The sequence below is a fragment of the Zeus faber genome, assembly GCF_960531495.2.
Source record: "Zeus faber genome assembly, chromosome: 5".
NCBI lineage: Eukaryota > Metazoa > Chordata > Actinopteri > Zeiformes > Zeidae > Zeus > Zeus faber.
Genome location: NC_137192.1, coordinates 2,938,550 through 2,952,575, shown reverse-complemented (window position 1 = coordinate 2,952,575; position 14,026 = coordinate 2,938,550). Strand labels below are relative to the sequence as shown.

Sequence of the window (14,026 nt, the reverse complement as noted above, 5' to 3'; positions counted from 1 at the left end):
TTCGATGGCATCACTCGAAAGAAACATTTCCAGCGCCTATTTGCAGAATTTATTTTCTGTGTGGTTTCTGCTGATGAACTCGTGCTTGAGATTTGGCATAAACCAATGCTAAAGAAACGCTGTTTCGGCTTTCCCTATAGTCTCATCTACTTTTCCTTTCATGTTACTCTAAAACAGAATGCAAGGGGGTGGTTGGGGTAAAATGTCACAGTTAGAATGCCTAATTGAAAAAATAACATCATTACCACATATAATCACGAGCAGACACTGTTGCAACAAGCCTGGCATTCGCGTAATTTAATTCCCAGTGTTCCCGAAGGAAGTTAAGAGCTGAGAAAGAAGAGAGGAGGGGAGAAGAGTACCATTGACTTTTTCTCTAGGCTGTTCTCTGCTGATTAAATAGCCTGTTTTAAATAACCTCTCTTGACCAGCAAGAGTGGCTTTGCAGTGGCGGCATGTGCGTCACTAATATGAGTGTGGCAGTCTGGTGGTCCTCCTCACCACAAAGCACTCTGGCTATTAAAGCCCGGACGGGCCTATCAGCGGTGCTCATTGCTGTGAGATGAAATTAGCTCAAATGCCATGCTGATAACAGCACTGAGAAGCTTTGGAGAAGGCAATGAGTTTAAGTGCCATCTTCATTTTATTTTTTTTTTTATAAAGTTTTATTTACATATTCATGAAACAAACTTATGCTTGATTTTGCATTCAGATACAAATCATGAAAGATCCACTCTTTGGCTGTATGAAAGGTTGTTTTTGTTGTGGCAAGGCAGAACATTTTTAATAATAAAATTGATTACCTCAAATGTGCTTCTACAAGCCACTCTTATAATACTAGCAATGTGCTCGATGAGATTAAATCTTAAGCCTCGCCAGGAACGCAAGTAAAAACTGTTTTTATTTTTTACCATGACCGTGACAACTGCTTCACAGAGCAAACCTCCAGCCTTGTGCCGAGTGAAAAATAACCAAGAAATCAATTTGAAGAAATCATTTGCGAGCTCGAAACACAGTGTCTACAGTGGCACTGTATAAATAAACAAAATGGACTGAAATAAACAAGTCCATCATGTACTGGTGATAACCCTTATACTGACATACTGCTGAATCAAAAATGAACAAATATTTGACTCGACACAGCATTAGTACTGAACACTTGAGTCAATATAGCTTGAGTCCAGTTTCAGGCAGTGTGAGACTCGTCATAGCTAAGGGTAAAATCAGCTCAAACACAAAACACCCAAAAAGTTGTATTCATTTTGATGCAATGAGTCAAAAAGAACGAATCACGCAAATAGAGTCAAACTGCTTGGCACTACTCCAATCTTGAACAGTCCTCACAGCTCCTTTGCCTTTTACTGTAAGTGGCCTGTAAAGAGATTGTTCTTCGGCTCAAAAAACTGCCGTTCAGAATTATTCAAACAGTGACCAAATCGTTGTTATGCCAGTGATAACTGCAATGATGTGGGCATGTTAACCCTAACCCTAACCTTAACCCTGTATTGGATCAAAATTTCAGAACACTTAATTTTGAAAGCCATTGACCTTTTCAAGGTGTAAAGCGTTCAACCCAGGAAGCAGTGTAGAGCTAGCATGCAGAGAAAGTACTTCACACCTTTACAGTGACGACATTGTGTAGTGGCTTGCTATAGCTATTTTTTTTTCTACCAGTAACATCTTGTTTTCCAACAAGTAAAAATGTAGCATGACCAGAGGTCACACGCGACTATTATTTAATTAAACAAAGAAATCCCAACACACAAAGATTAGTCTCCACCAGGCACCGTTTTCCATCACATAGTGCTAGACTTCTGACAGGTTTAGAACTAGAGTGCTTTGGCTGGCTGAGATGTCACAAAATGACATGATTATAAACGTTACAAATAAACAGATAATGTGAACCTCAGTAACAAGAGTCCCGGATGGTTAATTATCTTTAATATCATTGACCTTTTTATGATGACCATTAATAATATGATACTGTGTAGAAAGAAAGTAAACCTGAGATTGTGCTAGAAATTGAGTTTGCTTTGAGAATTTGTTGAAGTCACTACTTTTCTGACTAGCTTCTTGTGTAACTTGACATTTCCATCACGGGTAGCTTGGCAAGCTACAATTTCAAGGTAGCCTACACAACTAAAGTCACTTCAAACATTGGCAATGTATGATTATTATGTAGATGTATCAATCAGTCATGCACTTTGACACTAGCAAATGAGATCTCCAAGAGCAGGAATCAGCGACTCATTCTTTTCTCGCCATCTGATTAGTTGGAGAACCAGAATGTATGGAGAAGGAATAATAAGCGATAGGTTTGTGTCAAAGCCTATAAATTGTACCGTATTTCTCACTTAGTTTGGCAAGTACATATCAAACACCCTGGCACATTCTTGTTTATTCTAGTCATCCCTGTTATATTCCAGTACCTAGTCCTCAATTCCCAAGGGCCTGAAAATGTCACATCAAAATTCTAATATCAAAAGAATACTAAATAGTTCACTGTACAACAATAACAGCCAGTAGTAGAGGCACAGGATCACAGAGAGGTGGCACAAAGAGACTAAATTCAAACAGAATGCTGAAGTTGCCTCTATTATGAATACTGATAAGCACACACATAAAAAGTAGAGAATATATAAATAAATAAAGTAGTGGCAGAGACAAAAATATGGAAAAAAGATATGATGCATGAAATGTTGTGGCAGTTCTTCTTGGGCAAGGTGACACCGCAAATACATTTTAAAATGCCATCTAGTACATCAGAGAGAGACAGAGATATCAACATAAATACAAAGAGACGGAGTGAAGGGAGGGAAAGGGAAAGTGAATGACCAAGGACAGGACCTTTAGCCTATCCTTTTACTGCTGTCAGTTGGCAAGATCCAACAGTGTCGCACGAGTTTGATCCACTAAATGAAATGAGACATAAAAAGTACACCACCTGGATTCACCCAGAGCCCACTTCCTCCTCGTACAGAATTGAGCTTTTCCCTGTTGTCTGTGATTCTGACCCATTCTCAAACTATTTTGATGCTTGGAGTCTGCAGGCATACATGGTTGAAATCCCAACCCTGCGGGAATGACCATCGCAGTAATACCATCAAAGTGATACACATGAAAAAACATTCCTAAATGGATCCAAATGCTGACGGAGGCACATAGATATTTTATGTTATTTACTTCCACTGTGATCCATAAATGTGAAATTAATGTATTACATTTTGTCGAAATTGCCTCTTTTCAGCTGCAGCCTCTGTGTGTGTGTGGATCGACTCAAATAAGCATTACCTACTAATTAACAACTCTAACAGAGCCTTTTTTTGGGAGTTTTCCTTGCCTGGATAAGGGTTCAGACCAGGGTATGCCATTGATTTCTATGTGAATGTAGGTTTGTGGAGCCGTTTCAGACTGTATTGTGATTAAGGGCTATATACTATAAATGGACTTGACTTCTTTTGAATTTTCCATTGCAATGGTACAGTTTTGTTATTGGTGTAACTCCCAAATGGGTAACTCGCCGAATTGTGTGCCACTGAGAAACAAATACTTTTTTTTGCAAACTCAGCCTACCATGGCATATAAGCTGTGCCTGAAATATGGGGTGAGTTTTTGCACTGAACGCAGGTTGTGGGTTTGTCCCTCATTGTTTCCATTGCACTCCTGATGGGAGTAAAGATGTGCGTCCATCTGGAGAAAAGGCTGGAAACTTACCTATACGTACTACATGAGTGGTGAGTATTTTATTTTTCTTCCTTTTTTTCTATTTTCTTTTTTTTCTTTTAAACATATATTTGAGCAAAGTCTGGTGGTTATCACACTTTCATCAGCCCTGTGGTAAAAGTGGATGAGGTGATGCCTCACCATTGAAGGAAAACACCTCAAGGAATAAATTTTCCGCGTGCGACACAGACACATAAATGGTAGCCCGACTTCTCCTCACCAAAAACAAACCTATTTGTATTCATACGAGTGGGGTGCCATGGTGGAGACCATGCCCCCGCCCCCCAGGTGCAACACAAGGGAAGTGCGGTAAAGTTTTTTTTTTTTTATTAGACATGGTTATTAGAATATTCATATCAAAACGCACCGGTCATTGATATTCATTTCCTACAAACTCCCTCGTTACAAATTCAAAATGTCACGACCAAATTTAAAGCAGTCTGAAAGGCGTGTTCATTATTTTCGTTATTGAAGCACTGTGGCTTGTCAGCTTGGTGATTCGGGCTCCTCGGGGCAATGGAGCCCAGCGGTGTTTATTCAATCTTATCTCTCATGTGTTTAATTAACGTTATTAGGAGCCAGGTGAGTCAGTTCATTAGCGACTAGTGTATATTGTGTGATATGCTTTTGTTCTCCTTGGTATGGTGGCACAATAGCGAGTTGTTTAATGCCTGGAGGTTGAAAGGGAGGTAGCGCGGTTATTCCTCTGCTCTGCTGTTTACTCTTTGTGTAATAAACATGAGCCATGAGCCCTATCTCAGAAACAAAACATTCTGCCAAACATTATGTTTTCTTGGATTCGGGTCATCGTTAAATCCACCTTCAGTGTTTTCTTGTATTTGACCTATTTGATGTTTTGGGATTTTGATTCCACAGTAGGTTCCGAAACTATCTCCGTGATCACTATTGACACTAGCTCGTAGTCTAGCGTTGGTGAGAATCTGCTTTGTTAAATACTGGTTGCCATGGTGTTGTGAATACACATTCAATCACTAACTGCAATGCATTGATGCACTTTTGAAGAGTATATATAAAAATAGAATAAACACCGATAAGCTTCCAAAATCCCTCCTACCTCATCGTAGATGCTGTCATTCCTCTCAAAGTCGCCCACCTTCCTCGGGAGAACGTGGACATGGACATGCTGAAAGTAAACACAAAGCGTTAAGATTTTCATTTGGCATCTCTCGTTTGTCCTGAGAGTCGTCATTCCGCACCTGGGAAAACGCCTGACAGAATGATGAGACAAAGGTGGTTTCCAGAGAGATGCTGTTCATTAATTTACAATGGCGTAAAAGCGTGGAAGCCGAAAAATCACAGGAGAGTCTCATCGCAGTGCAATCCACCAAGCATGTTAGCTGTATACCGCCAAGACTCTTTCATTTTACGCTTTTAAATATTTCATTGACTGTTTGTTCCCATTTAATTGACATGAACTTGGCAGCTGTAGGCGGGATTCGCACCTCCAAACTTAACAATGGCGAACTGATATATAAACAAAAGACACATAGAAAAGCCCCGCTACTGTGCTAGGGATGCAACAGTACGGTTGGCCCCACGGTAACAGTACTGTTTTGGTATATTTATATTCAACAATTCATAACTTCTGGTGGCACGGTGGCGCAGTGCATTGCACTGCTGCCTCACAGCAAGAAGGTCCTGGGTTCGATTCCCGCCTGGGGCACTGTTGGCACCGTGCTCCGGTGGGTTATCTCCCAAATAGGAGCCTTTCTGTGTGGAGTTTGCATGTTCTCCCCGTGCTCACATGGGGTTTCCTCCACCTCACGTCAGTAAGGACCCCCACCAAAAACATGCACAAATCATCGTCTGACCAGCGATGGACATTTATCACCCGGTCCCCGGGCGCGTCCACGTATGCTGCCCACTGCTCCTGGCTGTGCCCCCGGAGGAAGGACAAGCCAGGATGGGTCAAAAGCAGAGGATCCATTTCATCAAAGCATGTGCATGTGTGTGTGTGTGCAAGCATGTGTTGTAGTGTGGTGTGTTGCGTGACGAATAAAGACTGTTTCTTCTTTATTTTCTTCTTCTTCAAACGCGTCATTCATTGAACAATGAACTCTTTATTTTGCCTTTCAACAATAAAACTTTCCATTCAGAAAAATGGCAGCATGACTGACTAGGCCTGGTTTCTGTTTCTACCCTTTGAAATCGAGGGAAGAACATTTTAAACTAAAATTACCTTTTAGCTTTGACAATCTGTAGGTGCCTTGCCTTCTCTAATTTAAATAAACAGGGCACGTAGCCAACTTTTATAGGCAAAAATGTATATATAAATATATGTATATATAAAATGTAAAAATTACATCAAGTGCAACATTGCAATTAATATGTTAGCCACAAATAGCAAACATATTTTTATGATTATTATTAAGTGTAAGTGACACATATCTAATCACATATTTTAATGCACACTATAAAATCAATAAAAAACAATATCATGAAAAATCATTTGTGATAGATTGAAGCAGTCAGTTTTGGTGTCTTGGTTAGAGCCTGGGTTAACAATAACGCTCAAAGGAGTAAGGCAATTATAGGGATATTACAGGCATATTGTAATACCCACAGTTCATGTGCCCATATTGAATCGTAGGGGGTGTAGAGAACGATTCGACAGTCTATTCTGCTCCTTCCGGTTCGATAACAACATTCTGTGTATCGTTGCATCCCTGGTCCATGCGTGCTGCCATCTTGGTCCAGTAGAAGGCCAATCAGTAGCCTGCAATGATTTCACATGAGTGACGCAATAACGTGGTGTCGATTGTCTATGACCAATCGGTAGTCAGTAGTGCTATAACGTGACCGTCTTGGAGATATACCATTTTTAATACCTTATTCCACAAAAATGGACCGATATGGATCAAACTTGGGTGCATGGTGGGGGCCTGGGCCTGCTGATCCTCGGCATCGCAGACTAGTTCTAGTGACATGGAATGTCACCTTTCTGCCGGGGAAGGAACTGGAGCTGGTGCAGGAGGTGGAGCGGTACCAACTAGATACGTATAGTTGGGCTCACCTCTACACACAGCACTGGCTCTGGAACCAAACTCCTGGAGAGGGGCTAGACTCTCTCCTTTTCCGGAGTTGCCCAGGGTGAGAGGCGCCGGCAGGTGTGGGGATACTCACGAGCCCCGGCTGAGTGCCGCTATATTGGAGTTCTCCCCAGTGAACGAGAGGGTCGCCTCTATGCCACTACAAGTTGCTAAGGGGAAAGCTCTGACTGTTGTGTGCGCTTATGCACCGAACATCAGTTCAGAGTATTCGGCCATCTTGGAGTCTCTGGGTGGCGTCCTGGAAGGGGCTCAGCCTAGAGACTTGATAGTTCTACTGGGAGACTTCAACGCTCATGTGGGCAAAGATGGAGAAACCTGGAAGGGGGTGATTGGGAGGACCAGCCTGCCTGATCTGAATCCGAGTGGTGCTTTGTTATTGGAATTCTCTGCTAGTCATGGATTGGCCATAACGAACACCATGTTGGTGCATAGGATGGCTCATAAGTGTATGTGCTACCAGGAGGAGGTGGAGGAGCTCGGGGAGGCTATGGAGAAGGACTTTCGGTTTCCCTCAGGGAAGTTCTGGCAAACTGTTCGGCGACTCAGAAAGTTAAAGCAGGGCTTGGCTCAGGCTGTGTTCAGCTCGGGAGGAGAACTGCTGACCTGGACTGGGGATATTGTCGGGCGGTGGAAAGAGCACTTTGAGGAACTCCTGAACCCGAACAATACATCCTCAGGGGAAGAGGCCGAGTCTGAAAACTCGGGGGAAGTCTCGTCCATATGCCTGGCAGAGGTCTCTGAGGCAGTTAAAAAGCTCCTCTGGGGCAAGGCGCCGGGTGTGGATGAGATTTGCCCTGAGATGCTGAAGGCTCTGGACATTGTTGGGCTGTCTTGGTTGACACGCCTCTTCGGTGTCACGTGGATGTCGGGTACAGTACCTGTGGAGTGGCAGACCGGGGTGGTGGTTACCATTTTTAAAAAGGGAGACTGGAGGTCATGCTCCAATTATAGGGGTATCACACTGCTCAGCCTCCCCAGGAAGGTTTACTCCAAGGTGCTGGAAAGGAGGCTCCGGCAGATTGTCGAACCTCAGATTCAGGAGGAGCAATGCGGATTCCATCCTGGATGTGGAACAGTGGACCAGCTCTTTACCGTTGCAGGGTTGCTGGGGGGGTCGTGGGAGTTTGCCCATCCAGTCTACATGCGTTTTGTGGACCTGGAGAAGGCTTTCGACTGTGTCCCTCGGGGGATCCTGTGGAATGTACTGAGGGAGTATGGGCTACCGGGGCTGTTGGTACGAGCCATCCTGGCCTTGTACAACAAAAGTGAGAGCTGTGTTCTTATTCTTGGCACAAAGTCAAACACGTTCTTAGTGGGTGTGGCCGCTGCCACCACGACCCGGCCCAAGAGAAGTGGAGGAAAATGGATGGATGGATCAAACTCGGACGACAGCGTGTCTGGACTGCCCCGAATACAACTACCATTCATTCATGTCCGTAGGTTCGACAGTTTCCGCACGCGAGACACTTTAGGTGTCCAGACCCTTCCGGACTGGACCCCCAATAATATAACTAAATAAATAATAATAATAATAACTACAATTTCCCGAAGAAAATGTGTGTGCTTGCTTAAGGGTGAATTTCTATTTTATTTAATTACTTGAATTATCCGAAAGATAATGTGTTAAGAAATAGTAAAAGCAGAAGTAATAGCAGCATAAGAAGAAACAGTAGTAGTAGTAGTAGAAGCAGAGGTTATAGCAAAAGGACTACTGGGAAATGGGGAGATTCTTGATTCAAATGAGAAAATCAGCTCGGGAAAAGGCAAGGAACGGGGAAAAAAAAAGAAAGAGAGGAAGAGAAAAACAGACAGACAGAAAGAAAGACAATGTGGTGTGGGGTTGGTGTGGTTTAAGCAGCCACACCTGTCTTGGGTCTAGGTAATTGGGCCCGGGATCAGTGTGGCTGTACGCCTGCTGCTCGTCAGATCAATCTACGAGCAACAGGTAAAACCCCCATCCCCCCCACACACAGGAGAGGAGCCCTGTCATGACATGTTGGACATCTGACCCGGAGCTTGTTCCACCTTGCCCATGCTCTACAATAAAACTGATCTTTTCAACCCCATCTTCCGTCTCTGTCTCAGAGGACTCTAAAAACGCCACTTGGATGGCATGTGGCAGGCGGATCTACCGAAATAAAGACAGACAGACAGACAGACACCCGGACAGACAGACAAATAATGAAAGGCAGACAGACAGACAGACAGCGAGACATAAAGAAAGAAGACTGACAGATAGAAAGAGAGAGAGACAGGTATAGAGAGACAGACATAGAGAAACAGACATATATAGAGACAGGTATAGAGAAACGGACATCTAGAGAGGTCAATAGAGAGACAGACAGAAAGAGACAGAGACAGGTATATAGAGAGACAGAGAGACAGAGAGAGGCAATAACCACTGCTGTTCCCCCGTCCCCTCTGTGTTACTATAGCAACGGGGCTAATCAGGTGTTAAACACATACCAGCTGGGACCTGTTTGTTGAAAGAGCGTGAAAAATTTCCACTGGTCTTCATTGCAGGACATGCCTCATTACTATGATCCATATTTCAAAAAGTATAAAGGGCACAGCTTAGATTTTTACATCGCCAGTATCAGAAGACCTTCATGAACAGCTTGAACATTTTGATTGAGTGTGTATGGGAGAGTGGAAAGAAGTGCCCTCCAAACAAATGCTGATCGCGCAAAAACTATACATGCTAACTGCAAATTCTTTCTTTGTGAGTGCCTCAAAAAAAAATCTTGGGTTTTGATATAATGTATGTACCTGAAAAACTGTGGATGCTGTGGCAGGATAGAAATGGGTGTTTTTTGGGGGGATCAGTGCCTCTCCCACTCTGGATTCCACTCTAGAAAAAAAAAACCTGAATAAACTGATATTGCGGAAAAAAAAAAAAAGTAAAAGTCGTATCAAAACTTTTTATAGAAGCACACAATTCATGAATATGCTGAACATTTTTAAGTTTGAACGGGATTGATAGCTTAAACGGTGTTGAAGAAGTTGAATATCAAAAATCAGGCGGAAGAACAATAATAATAAAGAAGGTAATTTGAGAATAGTAGTCGACGTGCTACAGCAAACACACTAACAATGTTTTCTGGATATAATCAATGACCTGTTTTTTAATAATGCACATGAATTGAGAATAAACAGCCAATGATAATAGTGTAAAAACATAGCAAAATTACTATTACTTTAGGCTAACTACAGAAACAGTTTCAGGGTTTTCCCCCAGGGGATGAGTTAGTGGAGGTGCGGTGTGTCTCAGGGCAAAAACATGTGTGGTGCCTGTTTCCACAAACACACATTTATACATTATTTAAATATCACTACAGTTCACGGTTTTTGTAAACTTGCAGCAATTTGCACTGCCCTTATCTTTTAAATTGAGATTTAAAGTTTTTTTTTTTTCGATACAAATTGACTGAAAAAATAAAAACATGATCTAATAGTATGCACAAAGTACAAGCAGGACATACTACAGCATGGAAAACACACTGTCAGTAAACTGTCACTAAGTTTCTATACAGCATTGATACGTAATTTCATTCGGAGATTCTATTTTTATCTCTATGAGCTAGGGGCTTGCCTCATAGAGATAAATAGAGAATTGGTATTCTGCCAAAGAGTGCATAGGCTATACATCACATGGCAGCCTCTCAAATACCCTGATTGCCCTGTTCTCCGAAAAAGACTAGTGTAGCAAATAGTTCTATGGGCCACATAATAACACAGGGAGTATAGTGTTGTCCATTGTAATGCTTAAAATGGGCGGTATTCTCCTTTAAGTGAAGCAAATCCATGGTAACTGAACCCGTAGGCCTGACTAAATCTGTCATAGTATGAGTATGACAGACTGACGTCATCTTATTGTTTTATTGTAGATTCACTTATTGTGTCTGAATATATTTCATTTGGAGCATTTGCTGCATGAAATGGCCTTTTTTTATTGCTGAATGGTTTCTAGGGATTTATTTGAATAAAAAATAAAAAAGTGTACTGTATTTTTTGGGTCAGTGGCTCACAAGGTACATGCTGAAGTGTCCCTGAGCAAGACAACTAACCCTTAACTGCTCCAGGTGGCTGTGTCCATCAGTGTATGAATATTTGTAAGTCGCTCTCAACAAAGGTATCTGCTAAAGGACGTAACATTTCTTTACCTTAGTTGAGGTGGTCCACCTCTGCAATAGCCAGCCCAGGGAAACCCTGAATTACGGAACTATTTACAATTCACCCAAGGCCAGTTGCATAATCTCAAAGTATGATGATGATGAGGATGATAAACAATTTGAATGAAGATAAGCACGGCTTGCTCAGATTGACATTAGCAGGTTTGACACGCTTATTGGCTCATTTAATATGTGAAAGCCCCTTGCTAAGAGTTTCCCTTTCGATGTGTTATGCTTTTCATTCAGTTCTGCATCCTTACCGTGTAGGGAGACGCAATAAGACATGGAATATGGCATATCCATCGGTTCAAGGTTTGACAAGTACACCTTGTACTTCTTAGATATAGACTAGAGAGAATACATTGTTTGCAGTTTTGTCATGTTGATCCATGGGATAGTTGGTACGCCCCCCTTACCCAGGTTCTTTGATCTCTGGGCCAAACTTCAAATCTTGATGGATCACTGATCCATCGCTGCCTTCATGCAGTAGGTGCCTTACGGTTCGGCGAGGAGGAGAGGAAAGGCACCGGAACACCTTACTCAAACAACCAGAGAGCTGTGAAGATCCACAACATCAGGAAGGAGATGAAAGCCCTGAAGTCCCAGCACAAGGTGGCAGGAGAAGAGGAACGCATTGGCCTGGCCCTGTTGATATGCATCCTACGGAAGAAGATCAGAGTTCTCCGTGGGGCAGCGTGGCATCGGAGGCGGCAACGCGAGAGGGCACGTAAACGAGTTGCCTTTATCACCAACCCCTTCAAGTTCACTAAAGATCTGCTGGGGCAGAAGCGCAGTGGGAAACCTGCCTCCTCACAGTAGGACATAGACCAACATCTTACACAGACGTACAGTGACCCTGAAAGAGAGCGGGAGCTGGGAGAGTGCAACATCCTCATAGATCCCCCAGAACTGGAAGTGCAGTTTGACATGTCAGAGCTGAAGCTGAAGAAAGTCAGAGAGGTCGTCCGCAAAGCAAGGGCTAGCTCTGCTCCAGAACCAAGTGGCAAATCGTACAAGTGTACAAGAACTGTCCCAAACTCCTACTGCGCCTGTGGAAAATCCTGTGAGTCCTCTGGAGAAAAGGGAAGATCCCAAATCAATGGCGAGTGGCTGAAGGGGTGTGGATCCTGAAGGAGGAAAACTCCACCCAGATAGACCAGTTCCGCACCATCTCCATGCTGTGTGTTGAGGTGAAGATCTTTTTCAGTGCCATTTCCAAGCGACTGTGCACCTACCTGACTAAGAACACCTACATCGACACATCAGTCCAGAAGGGCGGCATTTCAGGAATGCCGGGCTGTGTGGAACATACTGGTGTGGTGACACAGCTAATTCAGAAGGCCAGAGAGAACAAAGGCAACCAATCAGTGTTATGGCTTGACCTGGCAAATGCGTTCAGCTCCATTCCACATAAGCTAGTCCAGCTCACTCTGGTGAAACATCATGTCCCCAGCAGGTGTAGAGACCTCATCGCTGATTACTATAACAACTTCAGGATGAGGGTCTCTTCAGGAGCAACTACATCTGGCACAAGGTGGAGAGTGGCATCATCACAGGGTGCACTATCTCTGTGACACTGTTCTCCTTAGCCATGAATATGCTCACCAAGTCAGTTGAGCCAGAGTGCAGAGGGCCCCAGACGAATTCCGAACAACAACAGCGACCCAGGGCATTTATGGATGACTTTACAGTCATGACAGAATCAGTCCCCAGTTGCCAGTGGATTCTGAAGGGACTCGAAAAGCTGGTGGAGTGGGCCCGGATGCGTTTCAAACCTGCCAAATCAAGATCTATGGTGCTGAGGAAAGGAAAGGTGGAGGGCAAGTTCTGGTTTTCATTGCTGGCACAGCCATTCTAACAATCACAGAGAAGCCCGTCAAGAGCTCTGAAGAGCAACTCTCTGAGAGACACAACATCCATCAAGTCAACCTGTACTGAGTTGGATGACTGGCTGAAATCCGTGGTTAAGTCGGGCCTACCTGGAAAGTTCAAAGACTGGGTCTATCAACATGGCATTCTTCCCAGGATCCTGTTGCCCCTCCTCGTCTATGCCGTCCCAATCTCTACAGTTGAGATCTTAGAGAGGAAAGTAAGCAACCACCTCTGGAGATGGCTTGGACTACCAAGGAGCCTGAGTAGCATCGCACTCTATGGGCGCAACAACAAGCTTCAGATTGCCCTTCAAATCCTTGGAGGAGGAATTCAAGGTGACAAGAGCCAGAGAAGTGGTGCAGTACAGGGACTCAAGCGATCCGAAGGTGGCCAAAGCTGGAATCCAAGTGAGGACTGGCAGGAAGTGGAGGGCGAAGGACACTGTCCAAGAGGCAGAAGAAAGGCTGCATCACAGGAGCCTTGAGGGAGTGGTCACATGAGGCCGTGCAGGGCTAGTATCCTTTCCAACTCCTCAAATGAACACCAGAGTGAAGGAGAGGCGGCGCCGTGTAGAAGAGGAGGTGAGAGCAGCAGTAGAGGAGACAAGATCCTGCAAGGCTGTGGGGATGAAACAACAGGGAGCATGGACAATATGGGAGAACGTGGTTGAGAGGAAGGTGACCTGGACTGAGATTTGGAGAGCCGAGCCGAGCCGCATCAAATTCCTCATCCAGGCAGTTTATGATGTGCTTCCAAACCTGTCTAACCTACACACATGGGGCATAGCAGAGACACCAGCATGCCCATTGTGTTCCAAGCGAGGAACCCTAGAGCACATCCTCAGCTGCTGCACTACGGCACTTGGAGAAGGACGGTACCGCTGGAGGCATGACCAAGTCCTTAAGACCATAGCTGAAGCCATCAGCACTGGACTTGAGTGAGCCATCGCCTTTGTCAGAGGTGGGGAGCAGGCAACCCCTGCCAGAAGAACACCTGCAGGCATCCTCACCTCCTGAAGAGACTGGCAGCTGTTGGTGGACCTCAAGCGGCAGCTGAAGTTCCCCAGCCACATTGCTGTTACCACCCTGCGACCAGACATTGTCCTCGGTCTGAGACCACCTAGCAAGCCGTGCTGCTGGAGCTGACAGTCCCGTGGGAAGGCCGCCTGGAAGAAGCCTTTGAGAGGAA

The 14,026-nt window shown here is 44.1% G+C and overlaps 1 protein-coding gene across 4 annotated transcripts in view; it reads right to left on the bottom strand.

The window, feature by feature from the left end:
• Positions 1-14,026, bottom strand: part of fhit (fragile histidine triad diadenosine triphosphatase) — a 456,691-nt gene that overhangs the window by 71,358 nt on the left and 371,307 nt on the right. For all 4 annotated transcript variants that reach the window (XM_080000299.1, XM_080000298.1, XM_080000300.1 and 1 more), the window contains one exon: positions 4,799-4,867. In XM_080000299.1, coding sequence (XP_079856425.1) covers positions 4,799-4,867 — 69 coding nt within the window. The remainder of the gene's footprint in view (positions 1-4,798; positions 4,868-14,026) is intronic.